Raw genomic sequence first — 23,561 nt, forward strand, 5'->3', positions numbered from 1 at the left:
AGAACAATGAAGAACCCGCCAAACATCTCACAACATGGATGAATCTGGAGGGCACTATGCTGAGTGAAATTAGTCAGTTGCAAAAGGACAAATATTGTATGACACCAATACTATAAGAACTCAAGAAAAGGTTTAAACACAGAAGAAAACATTCTTTGATGGTTATGAGGGTAGGGAGGGAGAAAAAAAAAAAAGAGAGGGAAATTCACTAACTAGATAGTAGACAAGACTCACCTTGGGTGAAGGGAAGGACAGCACATGATACAGGGAAAGTCAGCACAACTGGACTAAATCAAAAGCTAAGAAGTTTCCTGAACACAACCAAACACTTCAAAGGACAGAGTAGCTGGGGCTGGGGTCTGGGGACCATGGTTTTGGGGGACATCTAGGTCAATTGGCATAACAAAGTTTATTAAGAAAATGTTCTGCATTCCACTTTGGTGAGTGGCATCTGGGGTCTTAAAAGCTTGTGAGCAGCCATCTAAGATGCATCAACTGGTCCCGACCCACTTGGAGCAAAGAGAATGAAGAACACCAAAGAAACAAGCCCAAGAGACAATAGGGTCACATAAACCAGAGACTCTATTAGCCTGAGACCGGAAGAACTAGATGGTGCCCAGCTACCACCAATGACTTCCCCATCAGGGAACCCAACAGAGAGTCCCTGACAGAGTATGAGAAAACTCAGACTCACATAAAAAAGACTAGACTTAATGGTCTGACTGAGACTGGAGGAACCCCTGAAGCCATGGCCCCCAGATGCTATGTTAACCCAGGACTAAAACCATTCCCAAAGACCACTCTTCAAACGAAGACTAGACTGGACTATAAAATGTAAAATAATACTTGTGAAGAGTGTGCTCTTTAGTTCAAGCAGATACAGGACACCAGATGAGTAGCTCCTGTAGGGAGGCAGGATAAGAAGGCAAGAAGGGGCAGGAGCTGGCTGGATGGATGCGGGAAACCCAGGGTGAAAAGGGGGAGTGTGCTGTCTCATTGTAGGAATTGCAACTAGTGTCACATGATAATATGTGTATAAATTTTGTCTGAGAGATTAATTTGAGCTGTAAACTTTCACCTAAAGTATAATAAAAAAAAGAGACAGATTGACTTAAGACACAACCTAAAACAAAACAAAACAAAAAAAGAATCAAACGAGTTATTGCATTGGACAAATCTGGTCTAAGGTGCTCCTGACTCAAGCCATAGTGTTCTCAATCGCCTCACATGCATGTGAAAGCTGGACAATTAATAAGGAAGACTGAAGAAGAACTGATGCCTTTGAATTATGGTGTTGTCCAAGAATATTGAATACATGAAGGAACTGCCATAAGAATGAACAAATCTGCCTTGGAAGAAGTACAGCCAGAATGCTTATTAGAACCAAGGATGGCGAGACTTCGTCCTATATAACTTTGGACATGTTATCAGGAAGGACCAGTCCCTGGAGAAGAACTTCATGCTTGGTAAAGTAGAGGGTCAGTGATAAAAGGAAGACACTCAACAAGATAGATTGACACAGTGGCTGCAACAATGGGCTCAAGCATAACAAGGATTGTGAGGATGGCACAGGACCGGGCAGTGTTTCTTCCTGTTGTACATACAGTCGCTATGAGTTGGAACAGACTCATCGGCACATAACAACAATAATCTTTACAGAAGTGGACTGTCACATCATTCTTCCTGAGTGGGTGGTGGGTTTGAACCACGGACCTTTCCATTAGCAGCCAACCACTTAATTCCTGCACCGTGAAAGACCCTCAATAAAATGATGGTTTGTGATATCTTAAAGCTTGTGTTCTTGAGCAAGCCTTGTTTTCCCTGGAATCCTCAGTTTCCCAACTGTGAAACAGGGATAATCCTGGCCACCACTCAGGGGTTCTATGAGAATTCGAGAGGACGTGTATAAACCCCTAAAAAGATTGGGGTTATTACTGAGTGTAAGTAGCGCAGTGGTTAGGGAAGCACAGCCTGGAGCCCAACTGCCTGGGTTCAAATCCCAGCTCTGCTAGCTCCTGTCTGTGACCTCAGACAAGTTACCACACTGGGCCTTAGTGTCCTCATCTGTCAGTGCTAATTTCACCCCCTAAAGAGGCTGCAAGGATGAGAGGAGTTAATACAGGTGTTAAAGTGCTTAGAATAGGGCCCGGCATGTACTAAACCTTCAATAAATGCCAGCTATAAATGTTATGCCAAAGCCTATGCCCCTGGACAGGTCACATTTCCTTTCTAGGGCTCAAGGATAAATGGGGCTTGGGGATGAGTGTTCACTAGCTTAGTGGTTTCAATCTTGGCTGCTCATTAAATTCACCCAGGGAGCTTTGAAAAAATCCCAAGACCCAGGCCCCTCTCTAGAAATTCTGATTTAATTGGTCTGGCATGGGCCTGGGTACCAGAATTCAGAAGATTCTAATACACAGCCAGGGCTAAAAGCCCCTGATTCTAATACACAGCCAGGGATAAAAGCCCCTGAGCTACTTGTACTCTTGGCTCAAAGAAGAAAGATTGTATTTTTTTCCTCACAAGGGAATTTCCTCATGGATCTGGGGCTTCAGAACAGCTTTCAGGGTGTGGGTGCAGTATGTTAGCACATGTCAGTGACAACTCTTTAGGGGCCCAAGAAAATATGGCCCAGGCATGTGGTGTGAACACCCTACCCACGGACACGCCTCTGGGGCTGAGAAGGGGCTCCCACCCTCTCTGTCCACCAGGAGGGGAAAACCAGACAAAGCCGAGTTCAGATCCAGCTCGTTGTTGGGGACCCTTCCCATCTTTAAATAGGTCTGTGTCTGAACAGGTGAGGGAATTTCCACAAATCCTCGCTGTTCAGCCACAGAACCCTCCCTCCTCCAGCACACCACAAGGTCGCTGAGGAAATCTGCTCCCTCCCCTTCTCAGAATGCTTCCAGCTTCCATAAGGAGCTAATCTGGGGGAAAAGGCCTGTGATCTTGTTTGTGTTTTGAAAACCCATCCACCATACTTGCTTCTTGAGGAAATTATTTTTTAAAAAAAGAACAATTGTAAATGGGTGGTTTCTTCCGACTTTTTTATTTATGTTTTTGTTGTTTGTTTTGGTGACAGCTGTTGGGAGCAGGATTTGGAACTCGTTTGGTGTGCTTTCGTTTTGTCTTCTTTCTCTGCTTTTGTTTTGTCTTCTTACTGCCAAAAGAGTAAATACGTAGTTTAAGAACTTATAATGAACAGATCTTACAATCTTATTAATACCAAAACAAAAACCAAACCCACTGCCATCGAGCCGATTATAGCGACCCTATATTAATAAAAATAAAAAAATACATTAATAATTTATTGAGCACCTACCACTGGGTGGTGCGTTGGACTACACACCAGGCTCAGCACTGTATATACATACACCATCTCCAATCTTACCAGGTTGGCGTTTTCTTCCTCTTTTTACAGAAACAGACGAGGCTCAGAAAGATAAAGCACAGAGATGCTAACATTCGTCAGCCCTTATGTGGCCAGCACATGCCTCTCTGAGCCTCATCCAATAAATGCGGGTCACTGTCTCCTAGTACACAGGGCTGCTGGGAGGGTGAAAAAGCTGAGGGGCTGGAGAGATGAGCCCAGGGTCAGGACCTGGGAGCTTTTAATAAGCGGTCACTGGCCACCCCATGTCATGCTTTTAGGGACATCCAGACAGCTGGTGTTCTCATAGAAACCCTGGTGGTGTAGTGGTTACGAGCTACAGCTGCTAAACAAAAGGTTGGCAGTTTGAATCCATCATCTGCTCCTTGGAAACCCTATGGAGCAGTTCTCCTCTGCCCTATAGGGTTGCTATAAGTCGGAATCGACTTGACAGCAAAGAGTTTGGTTTTTGTTTGGTTTGGTGTTCTCATGACTTAACTTATTCAAGTGGTGCCCTGCTTTCTATGTCCTAAAATGTTTCATGGAAGTTAGAAGGCAAGTCATATATTCACAAATGCAAATGTTTGTTCTGTTTGCTGGCACAGAAATTTGGATAATAATTAACAATTTGGAGACTCTCTGTTAGGACCTGCCCACAGGGATAGACTATTCTGGTTCTTCAATTCTTGGAGGCTTTCCCGGAACTGGAAGTGCTTCTGGGCTTAGTATCCCCGTGGGTCTCTTGTAATTATCGCTTAACAGATTACCCTCTGTGAGTTTACTCAATAAATCTCCGTTTTCCACCCAAAACTGACCCAAAAGATGACCCCACGTTCAGAGAAACATTCTCCTGCCCCCTTCTTTCAGTTTCTGGGTTTGGCACACATTAGGTGCTGCAGGACTGTTGATGGCAAGAACGGAAACTATGAAATAATACCTAAAGGAGAAGGATCTCTGAATGTAAATAATGTCTGGGTTAAAGATAGGTATGCCTTTGTTTATTCCTGTTAAGCATCTTCTGAGTTTTGTCCAGAGCAGAAATGCTGGCATTGCCTCATTTGATCTTCATCAGCCCTGGGAGAATGCTTATGGTCCCATTTTACAGATGGGGAAGCTAGGACTTGTGGCAGTCACACCACCAGTGGTCTGGTCGGCTTGGATGCTGCTTTCATGCCAGTCCCACTCTGCCACTTCTTCCCCTTCATTTACTTCTATAAATGCTTTCTCTGACATGGGAAGGTTTCTGGGTGAGGCCAGCTAGGAAGAGTTAATACAAAGAATGACACTTGCGAGTAAATTTGCTCGAGTGCCAAGATTGGTGGGGAAAGCACCTGGTGCAGGGAAAAGAAAGTGAACTTTGGACTCAGGCCTAGAATCCCATGTTGGCCCCGCCACTCAATGTCTGTCCTCGGTCAGGTCCCTTCACCTCTCTGAACCTTTGTTTCCGGCTCTATGAGAGGAGGACAGTGACCCCTGCCTCCCAGCATTCTTAGCAGGATTAAAAAATAATAAGCACGAAGAGTCTAGACAGTATCACATACTTATCATTCATGATGATGATGAAATGATGCTTATTGTTTACAAATGCTCCTTCTTGTAGCCAAGCCCTCTCCTCTTGTGGTATCTGGCCCCTTGGTGAGGATCACACCTGGGCAGACAGTGAGATTCACCTGCGAGTCCCATGGCTTCTTTCCCAGAGATGTCACTCTGAAGTGGTTCAAAAATGGGGATGAGCTTCCAGCCTTCCAGACCAAGGTGGTGCCTCCGGGCAGCAGTGTCTCCTACAACATCTCCAGCAAGACCCAGGTGATGCTGACCAGAGAGGACGTCCACAGTCAGGTCATCTGTGAGGTGGCCCACAGTACCTTGCAGGGCTCTCTTCGTGGGACAGCCAACTTATCTAACATCATTCAAGGTAGATGCCACTCACATCCAGCCCAGACCCTCACCCAGAGCCCAGTCTGCTCCCCCAGGTTTGCTCCAGGGCTTGAACTTCCTGGAATCCAATTCCTAATAGTCCTTCTCAATTACCATAAACCTACAATGTTCAGTCACACTCCTCAACATTTTCACCTACTATTTTCATGACAGCTTCCAGCTGAACACCTTCCATGTGCCAAGCACAGTGTTAGTTCCATTTATTTTACCAACAGCAGTGGCAATTATTGAGCACCAACTACATAGTAAGCACCTATGTGCTTGGTGATTTTATTTATTTTGGTACAGTTATTACATTCTGACTGCATGCAAGGCATTGTGCTGGCTGATTTCACTCATTATTATCCTAATAGGAGCTATCAGTCCTTGAGCGCCTACTGTGTGCCAGGCACTGTACCTAGTGATTTCATTCATTATGCAAAGAGGTTGTATATTGCTTGGGTACCTCCTGCATGTCTTGCATTTTATTCAGTGATTCCCTTGCCATGATTGTGGGAGCTAACCATTATTGAGACGCCCCCACTGTGATCTGTCTGTTCCACAAGTCAGAGCTTCTGCTCTGTGCTGTTTCAGTTCCGCCCACCTTGGAGGTTACCCAACTCCCCATTCGAAGGAACCAGGTGAACGTCACCTGCCAAGTGAAGAAGTTCTACCCCAAGACCCTAAAGCTGACCTGGTTGGAGAACGGAAATGTGTTCCGGACAGATTCATCCTGGATCCCCACCGAGGACAAGGATGGGACCTATAACCTGAACAGCTGGATCCTGGTGAACTCATCTGCCCACAGGGAGGATGTGGTGCTCACCTGCCAGGTGGTGCATGACGGGCAGCCAGCAGTCACAAAAAACCAGACTCTGAAGTTCACTGACCCCCAGAAGGACCAGAGCACAGAATCAACCTTTGGTGAGACCTCCACTACACCCCACCTGGCTTGTCTTTAAATTGTATCTTAATTTTATCTTTATTGTTTTAATGTTAAGATAGTCACTCATGGTTGTTGCTGTTAGATGCCATTAAGTTGATTTTGACTCATAGCAACCACGTGCGACAGAGTAGAACTGCCCCACAGTGTTTTCTAGGCTGTAATCTTCATGAGAAAAGATCAATAGGTTTTTCTCCTGCAGAACCTCTCAGTCACACCACCCACCTTTCAGTTAACAACCAAAGCTTAACCTTTATCCCACCAGGGCTCTTTCATTTATGCTTGTTATAGAGTAATTGAACCCAAAACCCAACCCATTGAGTGAATTCTGACTCACAGGGACCCTATAGGAAAGTGTAGAGCTTCTCCACAGTGTTTCCAAGACTGTAAATCTTTACAGAAGCAAATTGGTACACCTTTCTCCCATGGAGCAGCTGGTGGGTTGGAACCTCTGACCTTTCAGTTAGCAGCTCAGTGCTTAACCACTGCACCACCAGAGCTCCTTCTAGAGTAATCTAGATGCTTGTAAATATAAATCAGATGTATAAAGTTAGCTTCTTCCCAGAAATTTTACACCCCAAGATCACCCACCACTGTTAGAGTTTGGTATGTATCTTTATAGAGATTTTTACATGAATACGTATTAAAGAAAGAAGGAAAGACAAAGAGACGGAGGCAGGGAAGGAAGGAGGGGGATTAACCTGTTCAAAGTGTCCTGACCTTGCTTTCCTCACCTAACAATCATGACTTTCCCAGGTCCATATGAGCCCACAGCCCTCCTCGTCGTTTTTTCTAACCTCTGCCTCGTCTCCCTCAGAGCTTTGCAAGCCTATCCCAGGGCTCATTCAGACAGTGCACTGGATAGGAGCTGCATTTAGGAAGTTTACAGCTTATACAGTTAATGCTGCAGAGAGTGTTCTTGTACATATATCTCTCATGTGTGACTATTCCTGTGGAATGAATTCCCAAAGAAGCATTTCTGGTCAAAGGGCATGCCTATTTAAGGCAATGACAACACTGCATTTTGTCTCCTAAAAGGGTTCTATTGATTCAATCCCTTGGAAGAGTAAGAAGCTGTCAGTGTATCCTTTTCTCGCCCCATCCAACCTGTTATCAGTGTATTTCCTTTCTTCAAAATGGCCGCACCCAGTGGTGTTTCAGTGCCCTGAGGAATGTTCATATTTAAATAGAAGAATATATTCATGAGCACCCAGAAAAGAATGAAAAATAACAGTGTGGAGGGATTGCTTACTGTGACGTTTAATGTTATGTGTCAACTTGATTAGGTTATGATTCTCAGTGGTTTGGCAGACATTGGACTGATGGCTTTTCCATAACGTAATATAATGTAATCACCTCCATGATGTGATCTGATGTGATCAGCTGATCAGTGGTAAGAGGAGTTTCCTCGGAGGTGTGGATTGCATCTAATACATACAGACATTCTGGCAAAGCTCACTAGCTTGCTCTCTTTGACTCCAACATCCGTCTTGTCATCATCTGACTTTTGGTTCTTGGGACTTGAGCCAACAGCCTGCCATCTAGCCTACAGATTTGGGGATTCTCTAGCTCTCGCAGCCCCATGAGCCAGCAGCCTGCTGTCTGACATGCTGATGTTGACTTCCTCAGCCCCTGCAATCACATGAGTCAGGAGAAACCTCTAGCCTGATCCCTGACCCATGAATTTGGGATTTTTCAGCCTCCAACTGCACGAGCCATTTCCTTGAATTAATTAAGACACCTACCTAAAATGAATAAGGGAGACCAAAGAATAATTAATGCCTTTGAATTACAGTGTTGTCAAACAATATCGAATATACCATGGAATGCCAGAAGAATGAACGAATCTGTCTTGGAAGATGTACAGCCAGAATGCTCCTTAGATGTGAGGATGGCAAGACTTCTTCTCATGTACTTTGGACAGGTTACCAGGAGGGCTCTGTCCCTGGAGAAGGACATCATGCTTGCTAAAGTAGAGCATCAGCAAAAAAGAGGAAGACCCTCAATGAGATGGATTGACACAGTGGCCACAACAATGGGCTCAAGAATAACAACGATTGTGAGGATGGTGCAGGACCGGGTAGTGTTTTATTCTGTTTCACATAGGGTCGCTATGAGTCAGAACCAACTCAATGGCATCTAATAACAACAACAACTACAATGGGGCTGATTGGACCCCATGGTTGTAGAGGCCCAGTGGAGGCACTTAATCAACAAAGAAAAGGTGGGTGTAGTTACCATAATGGACAGTAGGCTCAAAGCAGTAACCAGAATAGGCTGACTCATATGAACTTATGCCATTGCCTACTTAGTCATTGTATCCCTAAGAGTGCAAGAGATGGGAAATCTACTAAATATTTACTGGACATGTACAAGCAGAAGAATTTTAGGTCAAGCAAATGGCAGCCTAAGTTGAGTCACCAGACTAGAGTCACTCTCTCTCAACCAGTTCCCAGACTTCAGCCAGTTTGCAGACCCAGAACACCTTGAATGAAGTGGAGGCTGGGTCTCCTTGAGGAAGGACCCCATTACACTGCCAAAAATGTATACTGTTGCTCTTTCTCCCAGCCTTCCCCAAAGGGATCTACAGCCTTTTACGAGAGTGACAGTTCATTGAGGAAAAGGAAATAATCAGAATTTTCAGGGATTTTTGAACACTGGATATGAACTGGCACTAATTCTGGGATACCCAAAATGTCACTGTGGCCCCCCAGTCAGACTGGGGGGCGGTGTATGGAGGTCAGGTTATTTATGGAGAGTTAGCTCAGGTGTGGCTCACTGTGGGCCCAGTGGGTCACCAAATCCATCCTATAGTGATTTCTCCAGTTCCAGAATGTATAACTGGAATAGATATACTCAACAAATGGCAGAATTCCCACCCTCACTGAATCCCTGACATGTGGAATAAGGATTATTATGGAAGGAAAGGCCACTTGGAAACTGTTAGAACTGCCCCCTACTCAGGGAAGTAGTAGACCAAAAGCAATACTGCATTCTTGGAAGGACTACAGAGGTTACTGCCACCGTTAAGGACTTGAAGGATTCAAGGGTGGAGATTCCTACAGTATCCCCATTCATCTTGTCTATTTGGCCTGTGCAAAAAACATGAATTTTGGAGAATGACAGTGGATTATTAACAACTTAACTAGGTGGTGACTCCAATTGCAGCTGCTGTTACAGATTTGGTTTCACTGCTTGAGCAAATTAATATACTTTCTGGTACCTGGTGTACAGCTATTGATCTGGATAATGCCTTTTTCTTGATTCTGGTTTTGAAAGATCACCAGAAACAGTTTGCCTTTAGCTGGCAATACACCTTCATTGTCTTACCTTAAAGTATATCAACTTGCCAGCCGTATGTCATAATTTAGTCTGCAGGGAACTTGATTGACTTTCCCTTCCGGCAGACATCACACTGGTCCCTTACATTGATGACATTAGGCAGATTGGACCCAGTAAGAAAGAAGCATCAATGAGTCTAGACTTATTGGCAAGACATTAGTGTGCTAAAGGGTGGGAAGTTAACCTGACAAAAATTCAAGTCCCTTCCACATCAGTGAAATTTCTAGAGGTCCAGTGGTGTGAGGCATGTCAAGATATTCCTTCTAAAATGAAGGATAAGTTGTTTCATCTTGCCTCTCCTACAACTAAACAGGAGGGACGACACTTGATGGGCCTCTTTGAGTTTTGGAAGTAACATATCTCTCATTTGGATATACTACTCTGGCCTATTTGTCAAGCGACTCAAAGAGCTGCTAGTTTTGAGTGGAGCCCAGAACAAGAGAAGGCTCTGCAATAGGTTCAAACTGCCATGCAAGCTGCTGTGCCACTTGGCCCTTGTGATCTGGCTGATTCAATGATTCTTGAAGTGTCGGTGACAGATAGAGGTGCTATTTGGAGTCTTCGGCAGGCCCCTGCTGGTGAATCACAGCACAGACCCTTAGGATTTTGGAGCAAAGCTCTGCTATCCTCAGCAGATAACTACTCTCCTTTCAAGAAACAGCTTTTGTCTTGTTACTTGGCCTTAGTAGAGACTGCATGGTTACCACGGGCCAATAAGTCACTATGTGGCCTGAGCTACCCATCATGAACCGGGTGTTGTTTGACCCACAGAGTCATAAAGTCAGACATGCACAGCAGCACTCCATCATTAAATGGAAGTGGTTTATACGAGATTGGGCTTGAGCAGGACCTGAAGGCACAAGTAAATTACATGAGGAAGTGGCCCAAATGCTCATGGTCTCCACCCCGACACATCACCTTCCCTCTCCCAGTCTGCACCTATGGCCTAATGGGGAGTTCCTTATGATCAGCTGCCTGAGGAAGAGAAAACTCGTGCCTTGGTTACAGATGGTTCTATGTGACATGCCGGCACCACTTGAAATTGGACAGCCTCAGCACTGTAGCCCCTTTCTGGGACTCCCTGAAGGATAGTGATGAAGGGAAATCCTCCCAATGGGCAGAACTTTGAGCAGTGCACCGGGTTGTTCACTTTGCTTGGAAGGAGAAATGGCTGGATGTGCAATTCTATACTGAGTCATGGGCTGTGGCCAATGGTTTGGCTAGATGGCCAGGGACTGGGAAGGAACATGGTTGGAAAATTGGTGACGAGGAGGTATGGGGAAGAGGTATGTGGATAGGCCTCTCTGAATTGGTCAAAGGAGTGAAGATACTTAGATCTCATGTGAATGCTCACCAAAGAGAGACCTTGGCAGAGGAGGATTTTAACATTCAAGTACTGAGCAAGACAAGTTCGGTGGAAACCAGTCATTCTCTTTCCCTAACCACTTCTGTCATTGCCCGAATGTGCTCAAAAGGTAAGTGGCCATGGTGTCGGGGATGGAGGTAATGCATGGCCTCAGCCACATGGACTTCTACTCACCAAGGCTGACTTGGCTACAGCCATTGCCCAGTATCCAATCTGCCAATCTCGACATGGCACTATTCCTCGAGGTGATCAGCTAGCAACCTGGTGGCCAGCTGATTGCATTGGACTGCTTCCATCATGGAAAAGGCAGAGTTTTGTTCTTACTGAAATAGACATTCAATCTGGATGTGGATTTGCCTTTCCTGCACACTATGCTTCTGCCAAAACTACCGTTCATGGACTTATAGAATTCCTCACCCGTTGTCATGGTATCCCACACACCATTGCCTCGGATGAAGGGGCTCACTTCACAGTAAATGAAGTGCAACAATGGGCCCATGCTCATGTAATTCACTGATCTTATCATGTTCACCATCATGCTGAAGCAGCTGGCTTTATAGAATGATGAAATGGCCTTCTAAAGACACAATTACAGTGACTGCTAGGTGGCAATACCTTGCAGAGTTGGGGCAATGTTCTCCAGGAGACTAAATTAAAGTCTTAATACATAAAAAGTAAGACTTTAAGAAAAGGTGGAGTAGCTCATTGGGCCAATTTTTCTGAAGATAGCAAGTGCAAGTACTGGAACAACTTTCTGAAGACTTTGGAGGATGAAAACAAGCAGGCAGAAACTGCAGAGGAATCAACTTTGAATGAAAGGAGTAGCAGCGACTGTGTTTCCCATTGGTACACATTTTTGCTAAGCATCTGCCCAAGTCAATGTCCACCAGTCAACTGTAACGTGGATAGAAGCTTGCCGTCTTATGGAGTGAAGAGTCAGAGGATAGCATTTTGGTGACTACAGCCCCTGGAGGACAGGGGAATTCCACAAAGGAGAAATCAGAGACGAGCAGCCCCAATTCTGTGTATTAATTCAGCCAAATGAACTATCTAAAAAACTATTTAGCCAAAACTAACTGTCTCAAAAAAATCAAATCTCTTCATAGCAGTATAACTCAAGGTCTCTACAATATCTCATTTACAAAGTCCAGGACACAATCCAAATTTATGCATATGATGAAAGGGAAAATGTAAGCAATTCTCAACATAAAAAGCAATCAGTGGAAATTAACCCTGAGATGATCCAGATGTATGTATCAGCAGACAAGGATTTTGATTCAGCTATTAAATCTATGATCGATAACTAATTTAAAATATTTTTAAGTGAATTAACAGGTAGGTAATGTCATCAAATAAATAAAAATTACTTTAAAAAGACCAAAAGGAAATCATAAAATAACATCCCAGAACCCAGTGCCATCGAATCGAAGGATATATGAAATAAAAAATTTATTGGCTGTCCTTAAGAGCAGATTGGAAATGATAGAAGAATTACTAGGGGTAATGTACTCCCCAGATGGTGCAAACAGTTAATATGCTCTGCTGCTAACTGAAAGGTTGGAGGTGAGTCCACCCAGAGGTACTTCAGAAGAAAGGTCTGGCTATCTACTTCTGAAAAACCAGCAATTGAAAACTCTATGGAGCACAGTTCCATTATGACACAGATATGATCACTGTGAGTCAGAATGTCTCAACAGCAACTGGTACTAAAATAGGTTAATAGAAATTACCTAATATGAAAAGCAGAGAGGAAAAGGATTAAAAGCAAGAATATAGGTGCTTGTGGGAAGGAGGAGAGACAAATTGAGGTATAAAAGCTATTTGAAGAAATGGCTAAAATTCCACAAATTTTGCAAATGAAATTGATCTATAAATGCAAGAAGCTCATTGAACTCCAGCACAACTTATGTATGTCATAAACTCTTGAAAATGAGAGATTAAGAGAATATCTTTAAGCAGCCACACAGATACACAAAGAAATGACATAGAAGAAAACAATAGAAATGACACATGACTTCCCATTGGAAAAAAAGAGGGCATAAGACAATGGAAGCCCTGGTGGATAGTGGTTAAGAGCGATGGCTGCTAACCAAAAGGTCAGCAGTTCAAATCCACCAGGTGCTCCTTTGTTAACCCAATGGGGCAGTTCTACTCTGTCCTATAGGGTCACTATGAGTTGGAATCGACTCAACAGCAATGGGGTCAATGGGAAGACAATAAAAAAGAGCATAAAATTGCTAAAGGAGGAAAAAAAACTATATATGTTGAATTCTATATCCAATTAAAATTATTTGTATAATGAAGGCAAAAAAAAAAAAAAAACGGAGGTAATTAAAACAGAAAGCTTATCATGTACACTAGGAGAAAAGCTAAAGAAACTTATTAGGACTGAGAAAAATGCATATTTCAGTTTACCTGTGGTCTCCTTTCTTGCTTCAGCCACCACCCGGTTGGTCTGGAGTTCTACAGATGGGAAACTAGCACTCAGGGAGTAATATGGGATGTTGCTGAAGGTGTCTTGCCATTAGACCAGGTGATTGTCCTAAGCTAATCAGAGTAAATCTGAATCCTTGAATCCAGCCAATACAGCAAATCTGTGCCACTTAGAACAAGATTCACTTCTGTGTGTCTGTATCTCTGAAACCATCTCTTATAAGGATACCAGTCACTGGATTTAGGACCCACCCCAAACCAGTAGGACCTAATATTAACTTGATTACATCCAGAAAGACTTTTTCTAAATGAGATCACATTCACAAGTACTGGGAGTTAGGAATTCACCATATATTTTGAGAGGGACAAAATTTATCCACAACATGAGTGATCCAGTTTCAGATTTGCATTTTAGAATCTGCTTTCCAGATCACTTCCAGCCCAATTCCAATAGGTCAGTTTCTCTGGGAAACAGACTCCAAAATGGGTGTAAGAATGCAGGAAGCTCACTGGGGAGTGCCATCAAGATCAATATACACGAAGGGGTATAGGAAGCAGAACTGGGGGTGAAAAATATTGAAGTATATAACTGAAGCACAATTGCAGGTGAACAACAAAAGACTCATTCACTCCAACAGAGGGCTGTAGAGCTAGGATGGACTTTTAGAGTCGTTTCAAATTGAGGGAATACACCACAGTTCAGCCAGTCGTTGGATTCAGTTGCCCCCTAGAAGGAGACATGACCTTAGGCAATGTAGCTGTCTTCAGTTGAGATAAAGTTCCAGAGAGTGACTCAGCTGAGGCTTGTGGCCTCCAACACCCGAGCAGTAACAAATAGGGAGGTGTCCCCACTCCTTTCTTAAGGAGGTACCACCACTATCTTATTTATTAAGAAAAATATTTTAATATTTCTATTCATTTAATATTGAAAACAAAAACTGCTTCTCATAAAAATACAAAGAAAGCAAAGGCATGCTTTCCCATATCCATCTTTCTGTGTCCAACAGAGTTGAAGTGGTATCTGCCCTGGGGGCAGGTGGACTAGATCATATGTGAGGCCCCTCCCAGGCATGAGAGTCCCCTTGTTTGACTTACCAGGGTGATTCCAGGCAGCAGGTTTCATTAGGTCAGGCTGCCCTGAGAGCTCTTCCGCTCCTTGGTGCAAAGCCTTGAAACTCTCTCTGAAGGAAACCTGTCCTCACTCCCTTGCCTACAATGTTGACATAATTCCCATGACCCTGAGATGGTGGACTTGTCTTGGCTCCAAAAACAGGATCTCCAGACCACAGTATGGACTGCCCCAGATTGAATCCCATTCATATCGTGACCCTCTCTAAACTCTCTAAGCCTTAGTTTCCTCACCAGACTAGGGATAATACTACCCCCACAGCATTGTGAGGATCAAGAAAGTAGGTGAAGGGTCACACTTGTATGCCAGTGAGTACACATTCTCCCCACCTATTCCCTCAAGGAGGACTGTCCTGGCTGCTGAGAAGATAAGTGAGAATGAGGACAGACAGGACGCAAGTTCAAAGGCTTCAGAGCATCAGTGGGCACAGGGAGCCTCAGAGGGAGTAAGTGGGAGCCCTGGGATTGGACTCTTGTGTACCTCCTCTAATGGCTTCTCCTGCCTGTTAACTTCTAGTCCCAGTGCTGTTGACTCCATTCCTCCTCCTTGGAGGTCTCCTTCTAGGCTTCAAGGCCCTGCTGGTGGTTTGTGTCTCTGCCATCTATGTCTACAGGAAGCAGAGGGCCTGACTGTAAGTTGTGGGAGAAGCTCAGGCTTCGGGGGGGGGGGGGCGGGCGGCACAGGCCAATGTCTGTCCCCAGAAGGGCAAGGTCTGCAAGGAGGACCAGCCCAGGAGGTCCCAGTTGTAACAGTGTTAGGCTCCACCTGGAGTTAAGAGAAGTGAAACCCTCTCCACTCCCCTCAGGAGTCTCCTGGAACTCTCTAAGAAGTTCTCAGCTCCCAGGAAGCATGTGGAGACCTGCAGGAGGTGGGTTAGGCCAAGCGTTTTCAAAAGGTATCCTCAGGGTCCTAGAGGTTCCATGAATGAAATGGCGAGGGGTGCTGAGTGAGGGGCAACTGAGCGAGTGGCTCCCTTGGAGACCATCTCCAGGTTACTTGAACACTGGGGCTCCATGCTGGCGAAAGAAATCCACATTTTAGAGTAATGTTGAGAACCTCTAGATCAGCTGCTATGAGGGGTCCAACTGATATACCACATGGCTGAGTGGGCAGGACTGGGGATGGGAGTGAGGACTCAGGGAGAAAGATGAAGATGGCTAGAAACTATCCTGGGAGCTTCCTATTCCCTCACAACACAACTATCATCCCAGGAGGAGAGCAGCCTCCGGGACACAGTAGGCACTCAGGAAACATGTCTCAATAATGAGCAGATAATTAAAAGTACAACTGTGTCCCCCCAGCTACTTCCTCCGCAGACTGCCCAGCCTGAGACAAGGTGCTAGACGGAAGCTTCCACAGACTCTGTTCCATGTGCCTCTGAGCTCTGGACACCTGACTGCCCATACTCTCCTGCTGTTCCTTCCTACAGTCCTTGGTGCCCCAAGGACAGGTCTTAGGAACTGGTTCTGAGGACTGACTCACTCCGGTTCCCTAGAATATGAGAAAAAGTCAAGTTTCCTAAACATATCAAGTTATGTGTCATTTGCTGCTATGCGATGAGGCCATAAACCACATACTGAAGTCTGCTCTCAAGAATTCTTCTCAGCTTCTGGATTTCTGCCCACCCTTGACTTCCCAGCCTTGCCTTCTGAACATAAATAGATCCCTAATCCTGTTTAAAAAAGAAAAAATATTCTCTTCTCCCTCTTTGCCCAAGTGTCCTACTCCTCAAACCCAAAAGAAATCTCCCCTCCCCTCTCTGTGATGGGAGTACTAGTTCCTATATCATCCTGTACCCTCCCCTACCCTGTTGCCCAAGGTGCACATGTTATGAGTGTTCCAAAAGTTTTTATACCCCATACTTTATTTGGCCTTCAAACTGCTTGTATCCAGAGATAGACTTACAAATGGTTAACAATTGGCTCTCCAAAAGGAAAAGAAAAAAAGCCTAATTTGTGGCATTTTCCAATTTCTGTGGTGTAAATATTCCCACCAAGGCCAATTTCAAGCCACTAACAGTTTAGCAACCAGATTGAAAAATTCCCGAAAATTTAGCAATCAGCTTTCATGAGCCAGTACAAGCCCAGTCCAGCACACCCCTGAGTTATATCCATCCTCTGTACACCTCACCTCCATCACTACTCCCTCACCCCCGCCACCATCATCTCTTCTTGGATCATGCTACCCCTAACTGGCTTCTCTATTTCAGTTTTACTGCTTCAGGAAACCACAATGATTCCTTGAAACACGAGTCAGGTTATATCATTCCCCTGTTTCTTCTCAGACATATCTACCTGGGTCACTCCCTCCCTTTTTTAAGTCTCTGCTTAAATGTCACCTTATTAAAGGTACCTTATATAAACTCTGGAAACCCTGCTGGCATAGTGGTTAAGTGCCATGGCTGCTAACCAAGAGGTTGGCAGTTCAAATCCACCAGGTGCTCCTTTGAAACTCTATGGTGCAGTTCTACTCTGTCCTGTAGGGTTGCTATGAGTCAGAATTGCTATGTCCTATGAGTCGCTAAGAGTCAGAATCGACTCAACGGCACTGGGTTTGTTTTTTGTTTTTTTTCTGTAAACCACTCTATGTAAAATATCAATACCCCCCCTCACCCGGAATTTCAATTCCTCTTAACCTGGTTAATTTTTTTGTCATAGTACTCTTACCATCTGACATACTAAATATGAACAGTCTTCACGTTGCATGGTAGCTGTGGGATCATAAAAATGAGCATGCAAATTGAGACTATGGAAACTGATGTTTATAGTCACTGGGAAAATAGTGCTTGCTTAATGAGCTTTCAATTTTTTTGTCAAAACATTAAAAACATTCTTACCGTCAGCTATAAATGCCTAAAAAAGCAAAACAAAACCCATTGGTATCAAGTCGATTCTGATTTATGGAAACCCCATGTGTTACACAGTAGAGCTGCTTCATAAAACTTGGCTGTAATCTTTATAGAAGCAGCTCTCTGGGCCTTTCTTCCACAGAGTCACTGGGTGTGTTTAAGCAGCCAACCTTTAGGTTAGCAGACAATCACAAACCACTTGCTCCATCAGATATGCCTACCTAAACCAGATATAGAGAAATGAAAAAAATAGTAAAAAGAATATTTATTTAATACATCATAATCTAAAATTTAGGTGACTACGTTATATCAGATCTTGTTACAGAGGTGATTACATCACTACATAGCTGCCAACCTAATCATAACTAACAAACCATTGGGAATCATGGCCCAGCCAAGTTGACCCACAACCGTAACCATCAGAGGAGGCAACAGAACTCCATGCTTTGCTGCCTGAGCATAAAATGGGTAAGATTCACAAATCCTTCACCAACAGACTTTAAAAGGAGTGACCTGAATGTTCACTGACCACGATGAGCATTTGTTATTTGTGTAGTGATTTGTGAACTGAAGAGCCAGCAGTGAAGTTTATACTTTATGCAATTACATCGAATTCATCTTGTAGTGAATTGAAACCATGTTGTTGGGAGACTGGTATTATTTAACTAAACTCTTCTCTTCAAACTTCATGCATATCAGCACCATGTCAAGGAAGAACTTCCTGTATTTAATTGTTTGTTGTCTGTCTTCCTCAAACAGGATGTAAATTCTTACAGGGAAGGTATCCTCAGTGGCAAAATAGTGACTGTCATATAAAAAGCTCTTCAATATTTTGTTTAATAAATAAATAAATGAAATTTTATGCAAGACATTGGTTAATATTAGATGTTGGATATCAAAATAAAATTATTTTCAATTCGATCACCTGGTTCTTAACTTCTAGAGCTCTTTCTTTAAAGATTGTTCTCTCTACTTTAAGTTTAAAAAAATTCCATCAAAAATTCAACATTCTTCAGAAAGTAAGGAAGTGCTCAAACAACAACAACATAACAATAACAAAAAAAAAAACCCACATTGACACAACAACCAAGTAAAGAGTCCCCAGTCACTAAAACTGGAATAATTTGAGTAACAAAATAAATACAATACTACTGAATTACATCCCAAATACGTAATAAATATTCATGAGTTCATACTGATGTAAGTGATTGAATAAATTGATAAATTTGTGAAAAGAGACAAATATCTCATCCAAATATCTAGAATCATTTATGTAGATACTCCACCCTAAAGGAGAACCATAACTCCCCATGCCTTAAGTGTGGACTGTGCTTGCCCTTCCAAAGAGTACAAAATGGGGGGAGGGGTGTGACTTTACAATGGAAAAACCTGATAAACACTACCACATTCAGGTGATCAAAGTCCACATCAACAGTTCTAAATCACGGTTATAGTAGGTAATCTAAATATGATGTGATGAAAATAGCACTTTACCTCTTGGGAGAAGAAGATGTGAATGTAGATCATGAACTCAGTTTTGGATACCTGAAGCACAGAAATGAAGGTATCAAGAAGGTTGTAGGATATATGGGTCTACATGATGGGCTCAAGATTACATAACTACTAAGAGGTAGATTCAAGATTTGAACCTAAATTGTATCTGGTTCCAAAGCCAATGTTCTTGGCCATTATGCCACTAAGAATACCACCCTCCAAAGTCCTTAGAGTCTAAGCGAAAGTGAGGACGTGGGAGGAAGGGTAGAATGATGGAAGTTGGAGGAAAATTTCTGCCCAGTTCTTGGCAGGAGCCTTGGATGGACCTCCCAGTGTGGGTTTCACCACCCTAGAAAAATGGAAAAAGATGCTGATATCACAAGGGGAGGGGAATCTTGTCATCTCATCGAGGGTGCTCACTCCCTGCTCTGGCTTTTCCTCTTGTTCTAACACCTAGCTTTGACATACAGTCTGTCCCTTAGATGGAGGTGGTAAGGACCAGTTACAGCAACCAGTGCCTGGCTATGGATGGTTGGACATAAAAGGGTCACCAACTGAGTATCTTTATGTGTTGGTTAATTTGGTTGCACTGTGTTGGCTTTCTGTGATACTGAAACTTTTGCCACCGGTATTTTAAATACCAGCAGTTATCCATGGTGACAGGTTTCAGCTGAGCTTCCAGACTAAAACAGACTAAGAAGGACCAGGCAGTCTACTTCTGAAAAAAGTAGCCAATGAAACCTTAAGAATACCAGCAGAACATTGTCTCATACAGTGCAGGAAGATGAGAACCTGAGGTTGGGAGGCATTCAAAATATGACTGGGGAAGAACTGCCTCCTCAAAGTAGAGTCAACTTTAACGATGTGTGTGGATGGAGCCAAGCTTTTGGGACCTTCATCTGCTAACGTGGCATGACTCAAAATGAGAAGAAACAACTGCAAACATCCATTAATAACAGGAATGTATGAAGTATGAATCTAGGAAAATTGGAAATCATCAAAAATGAAATGGAATGCATAAATATCAATATCCTAGGCATTAGTGAGCTGAAATGGGTGGGTATTGGCTATTTTGAATCTGACAATCATATGGTCTACTATGCCGAGAATGACAAATTGAAGAGGAATGGCATTGCATTCACTATCAAAAAGAACATTTCAAGATCTGCCCTGAAGTACAACACTGTCAGTAATAGGATAATGTCCATATGCCTACAAGGAAGACTAGTTAATACAACTATTACTCAAATTTAGGCACCAACCACTAAGGCCAAAGATGAAGAAATGAAGACTTTTACCAACTTCTGCAGTCTGAATTTGATGAAACATGCAATCAAGATGCATTAATAATTACCAGAAATTGGAATGCAAAAGTTGGAAGCAAAGATGAAGAAAGAGTAGTTGAAAAATATGGCTTTGGTGATAGAAATGGCGCCAGAAGTTGCATAATAGAATTTTGCAAGACCAATGACTTGTTAATTGCAAATACCTTTTTTCAACAACAGGAATGGCGGCTATACACGTGGACCTTACCAGATAGAATAAACAGGAATTAGATCAACTACATCTGCGGAAAGAGACAATGGAAAACTCAATATCAACAGAACAAGGCCAGGAGATGACTGAAGCAGACCATCATTGCTCTTATGCAAGTTCAAGTTGAAGCTGAAGAAAGAACAAGTCCAGAAGTGCCAAAATATGACCTTGAGTATGTCCCACCTGAATTTAGAGACCCTCTCAAGAATAGATTTGACACATTGAACACTAATGACCAAAGACCAGACGAGTTGTGGAATGACATCAAGGACATCATACATGAAGAAAGCAAGAGGTCATTAAAAAGGAAACAGGGAGGTGGAGCCAAGATGGCGGAATAGACAGATGCTTCCTTTGAGCCCTCTTTACAATAAAGACCTGAAAAAACAAGTGAAATGAGTATATTGTGACAAGCTGGGAGCCCTGAGCATCAAAGGCAAGCTTGGACAATGAGCTGAGGGGCAGGGGGAGGAAGAGGCTGTTCAGAAGTGGAGAGGAGTTACCGGACCTGAATTGTGGGGAGCCCTCAGGCACCATTTCCAGAGCGGTGGCGGCGGCAGTGGCAGGCTGGTCCTAGCATTCAGCCTCAGTTTCCTCAGGGAGAAGCAGCCAGCCACACGGCCCACTCACACCTCAGGAACCTAAGGAGAATGGCGCTCTCGGCAAAAGCTAAGTACTTGTGTATATTTTACCACGCCCCCCCACCCGCAAACCAGCTTCAGCGGCTGAATCTCTACTCCTGAGATAGACCCTGGTGAGCACCTGGAGCCGTCCTCCCAGCCTTGGGGAAGGAAAAAATTTGCAAATGGGGGGAAAAATAATTTGCTAGCTCCATTAACTGGGGGAGCTGAGGACAGAAGCGGCTCCTGTCCAGGCATAAACCATCTGTGGACCTTGAGCACCTTTCCCTTCTGCATGGACCTGTGTGGGCCTATTTCGGGAGAATAGGCCCTTGTTAACAAACTCCAACCATTTCAGCAGAGCAGTGGAGAGGTGGGTATTTGATGTTTGACATTGCTTTGCCTATTAAACAAGGTCCTCACCTACCCACATCAGGGACTAAAGGACTGGTAGCTCCACTCAGGTCACCCAGCCACCCGCAACAGAGGTCCAAAGATAACTGGTACCTCCCAGTCCTTACAATAAAAACTTTGGGTGCCCATAGTCCCTCTGCAGAACCCACCCACCAGCAAGCTCTAGGGAACAGAGACACTTTTTCCTCAGAGACACTTGGGGGTCGGTTCTCAGCCCCCTGCCTTGTTCAGAATGTGACCCCCTGCTGCAATCAGATACGGGTCTATACGCCAATCACCCCTGCTCTTCTAAGACTGTAGGACAGAGCCTGTACCACACACTTGATGATCAGTTACCTGAAACCTGAGCTGAATTCATACAAGAAAACTGAATGGACTCCTAGACTGATACTAGCCATCTGGGGACAGGACCCCAGAGCTCCAAAGGTGAAAATAATCAAGCTAGCTCACTCAAGCGACCCATAGGGGTATACCAAAACAAAACAAAGCAAGCAGCTAAGACACAGTAAGCAAGCATAAATGAATACAGTAACTTATAGATGGCTCAGAGACAACAGTCAATATCAAGTCACATAAAGAAACAGACCATGATCACCTCAATAGTCTCTCGAAACAAAGAATCCAGGGATCATCCAGATGAAAGTGCATTCCTGTAATTACCAGATGCAGAACACAAAAGTTTAATATACTGAACCCTTCAAGAAATCAGAAAGGAAATGAGGCAATACACAGAACGAGCCAAGAAACACACAGATAAAGCAACTGAAGAAATTAGAAAGATTATTCAGGAACATAATGAAAACTTTAATAAGCTGGAAAAATCCATAGACAGACAGCAATCAGAAATTCAGAAGATGAACAATAAAATTACAGAATTAGATAACTCAATAGAAAGAGGGGCAGAATTGAGCAAGTAGAAGCTAGAATTTCTGAACTCGAAGATAAATCACTTGGCACTAATATATTTGAGGAAAAATCAGATAAAAGAATTTTTAAAAAATGAAGAAACCTTAAGAATCATGTGGGACTCTCTCAAGAGAAATAACCAAGTGATTGGAGTACCAGAACAGGGAGGGATAGCGGAAAATACAGAGAAAATTGTTGAAGACTTGTTGGCAGAAAATTTCCCTGATACTGTGAAAGATGAGAAGATATCTACCCAAGATGCTCATCGAACTCCACATATGTAGATGTTAAAAGAAAGTCACAAAGACATATTATAATCAAGCTTGCCAAAACCAAAGATAAAGAGAGAATTATAAGAGCAGTGAGGGATAAATGAGAAGTTACCTATAAAGGAGAGTCAATAAGAATAAGCTCGGACTACTCGGCAGAAATCATGCAGGCAAGAAGGCAATGGGATGATATATTTAAAAAATTGAAGGAAAATAATTTCCTGCCAAGAATCAATCATATCCATCAAAACTGTCTCTTAAATATGAAGGTGAAATTAAGACATTTCCAGATAAACACAAGTTGAGGGAATTTGTAAAAACCAAACCCAAACTACAAGAAATACTAAAGGGAGTTCTTTGGTTAGAAAATCAATAATATCAGGTATCGATCCAAGACTAGAACACTGGGCAGAGCAACCAGAAGTCAACCCAGACAGGGAAATCCAAAAAACAAAGCAAGATTAGAAAAAAAAAAAAAAAAAAAAGCCCAACACACGGTAATGGCAATGTTATTATATAAAAGAAGACACCATTAAAATAATAAAGAGGGACTAAGAAATGTAATCATACACCTTCCATATGGAGAGGAAGATACGGTGATACAGAGAAAGAAAACACAATCAAAAATGTAAGAAAAAACAATGTGCCCCAAACTCCTGCAGCAACTGAGCTGCATCTCTGTGGAGACCTCTTCCCCCGCAGCCACATCCCACATACTAAAAAGAGAGTGCTGAACTTCGTAAAAGATTTTGGGGTCAAATGTGTTGATCATTGTCATGGATTGAATTATGTCCCCCCCAAAATGTGTGTATCATCTTGTTTAGGCCATGATTCCCAGTATTCTGTTTGTCCTCCATTTTGTGATTGTAATTTTATGTTAAAAAGGATTTGGGTAGGATTGTAATACCGCCCTTAGCCAGGTCACATCCCTGATCCTGATGTAAAGGGAGTTTCCCTGGGGTGTAGCTTGTGCC

General features: G+C 43.3%; 1 protein-coding gene across 1 annotated transcript in view; it reads left to right on the forward strand.

Annotated features, from left to right (window-relative positions):
• LOC100673481 (signal-regulatory protein beta-1-like) overlaps window positions 1–23,026 on the forward strand; it is a 47,736-nt gene extending 24,710 nt beyond the window's left edge. The window contains 4 exon segments of the mRNA XM_064275883.1: window positions 4,971–5,285; window positions 5,882–6,211; window positions 15,017–15,131; window positions 15,802–23,026. Coding sequence (XP_064131953.1) covers window positions 4,971–5,285; window positions 5,882–6,211; window positions 15,017–15,129 — 758 coding nt within the window. The 3' untranslated portion in view covers window positions 15,130–15,131; window positions 15,802–23,026.
• Window positions 23,027–23,561: the final 535 nt, after the last annotated feature.

The sequence above is a fragment of the Loxodonta africana genome, chromosome 24 (assembly GCF_030014295.1).
Source record: "Loxodonta africana isolate mLoxAfr1 chromosome 24, mLoxAfr1.hap2, whole genome shotgun sequence".
Taxonomy (NCBI): Eukaryota; Metazoa; Chordata; class Mammalia; order Proboscidea; family Elephantidae; genus Loxodonta; species Loxodonta africana.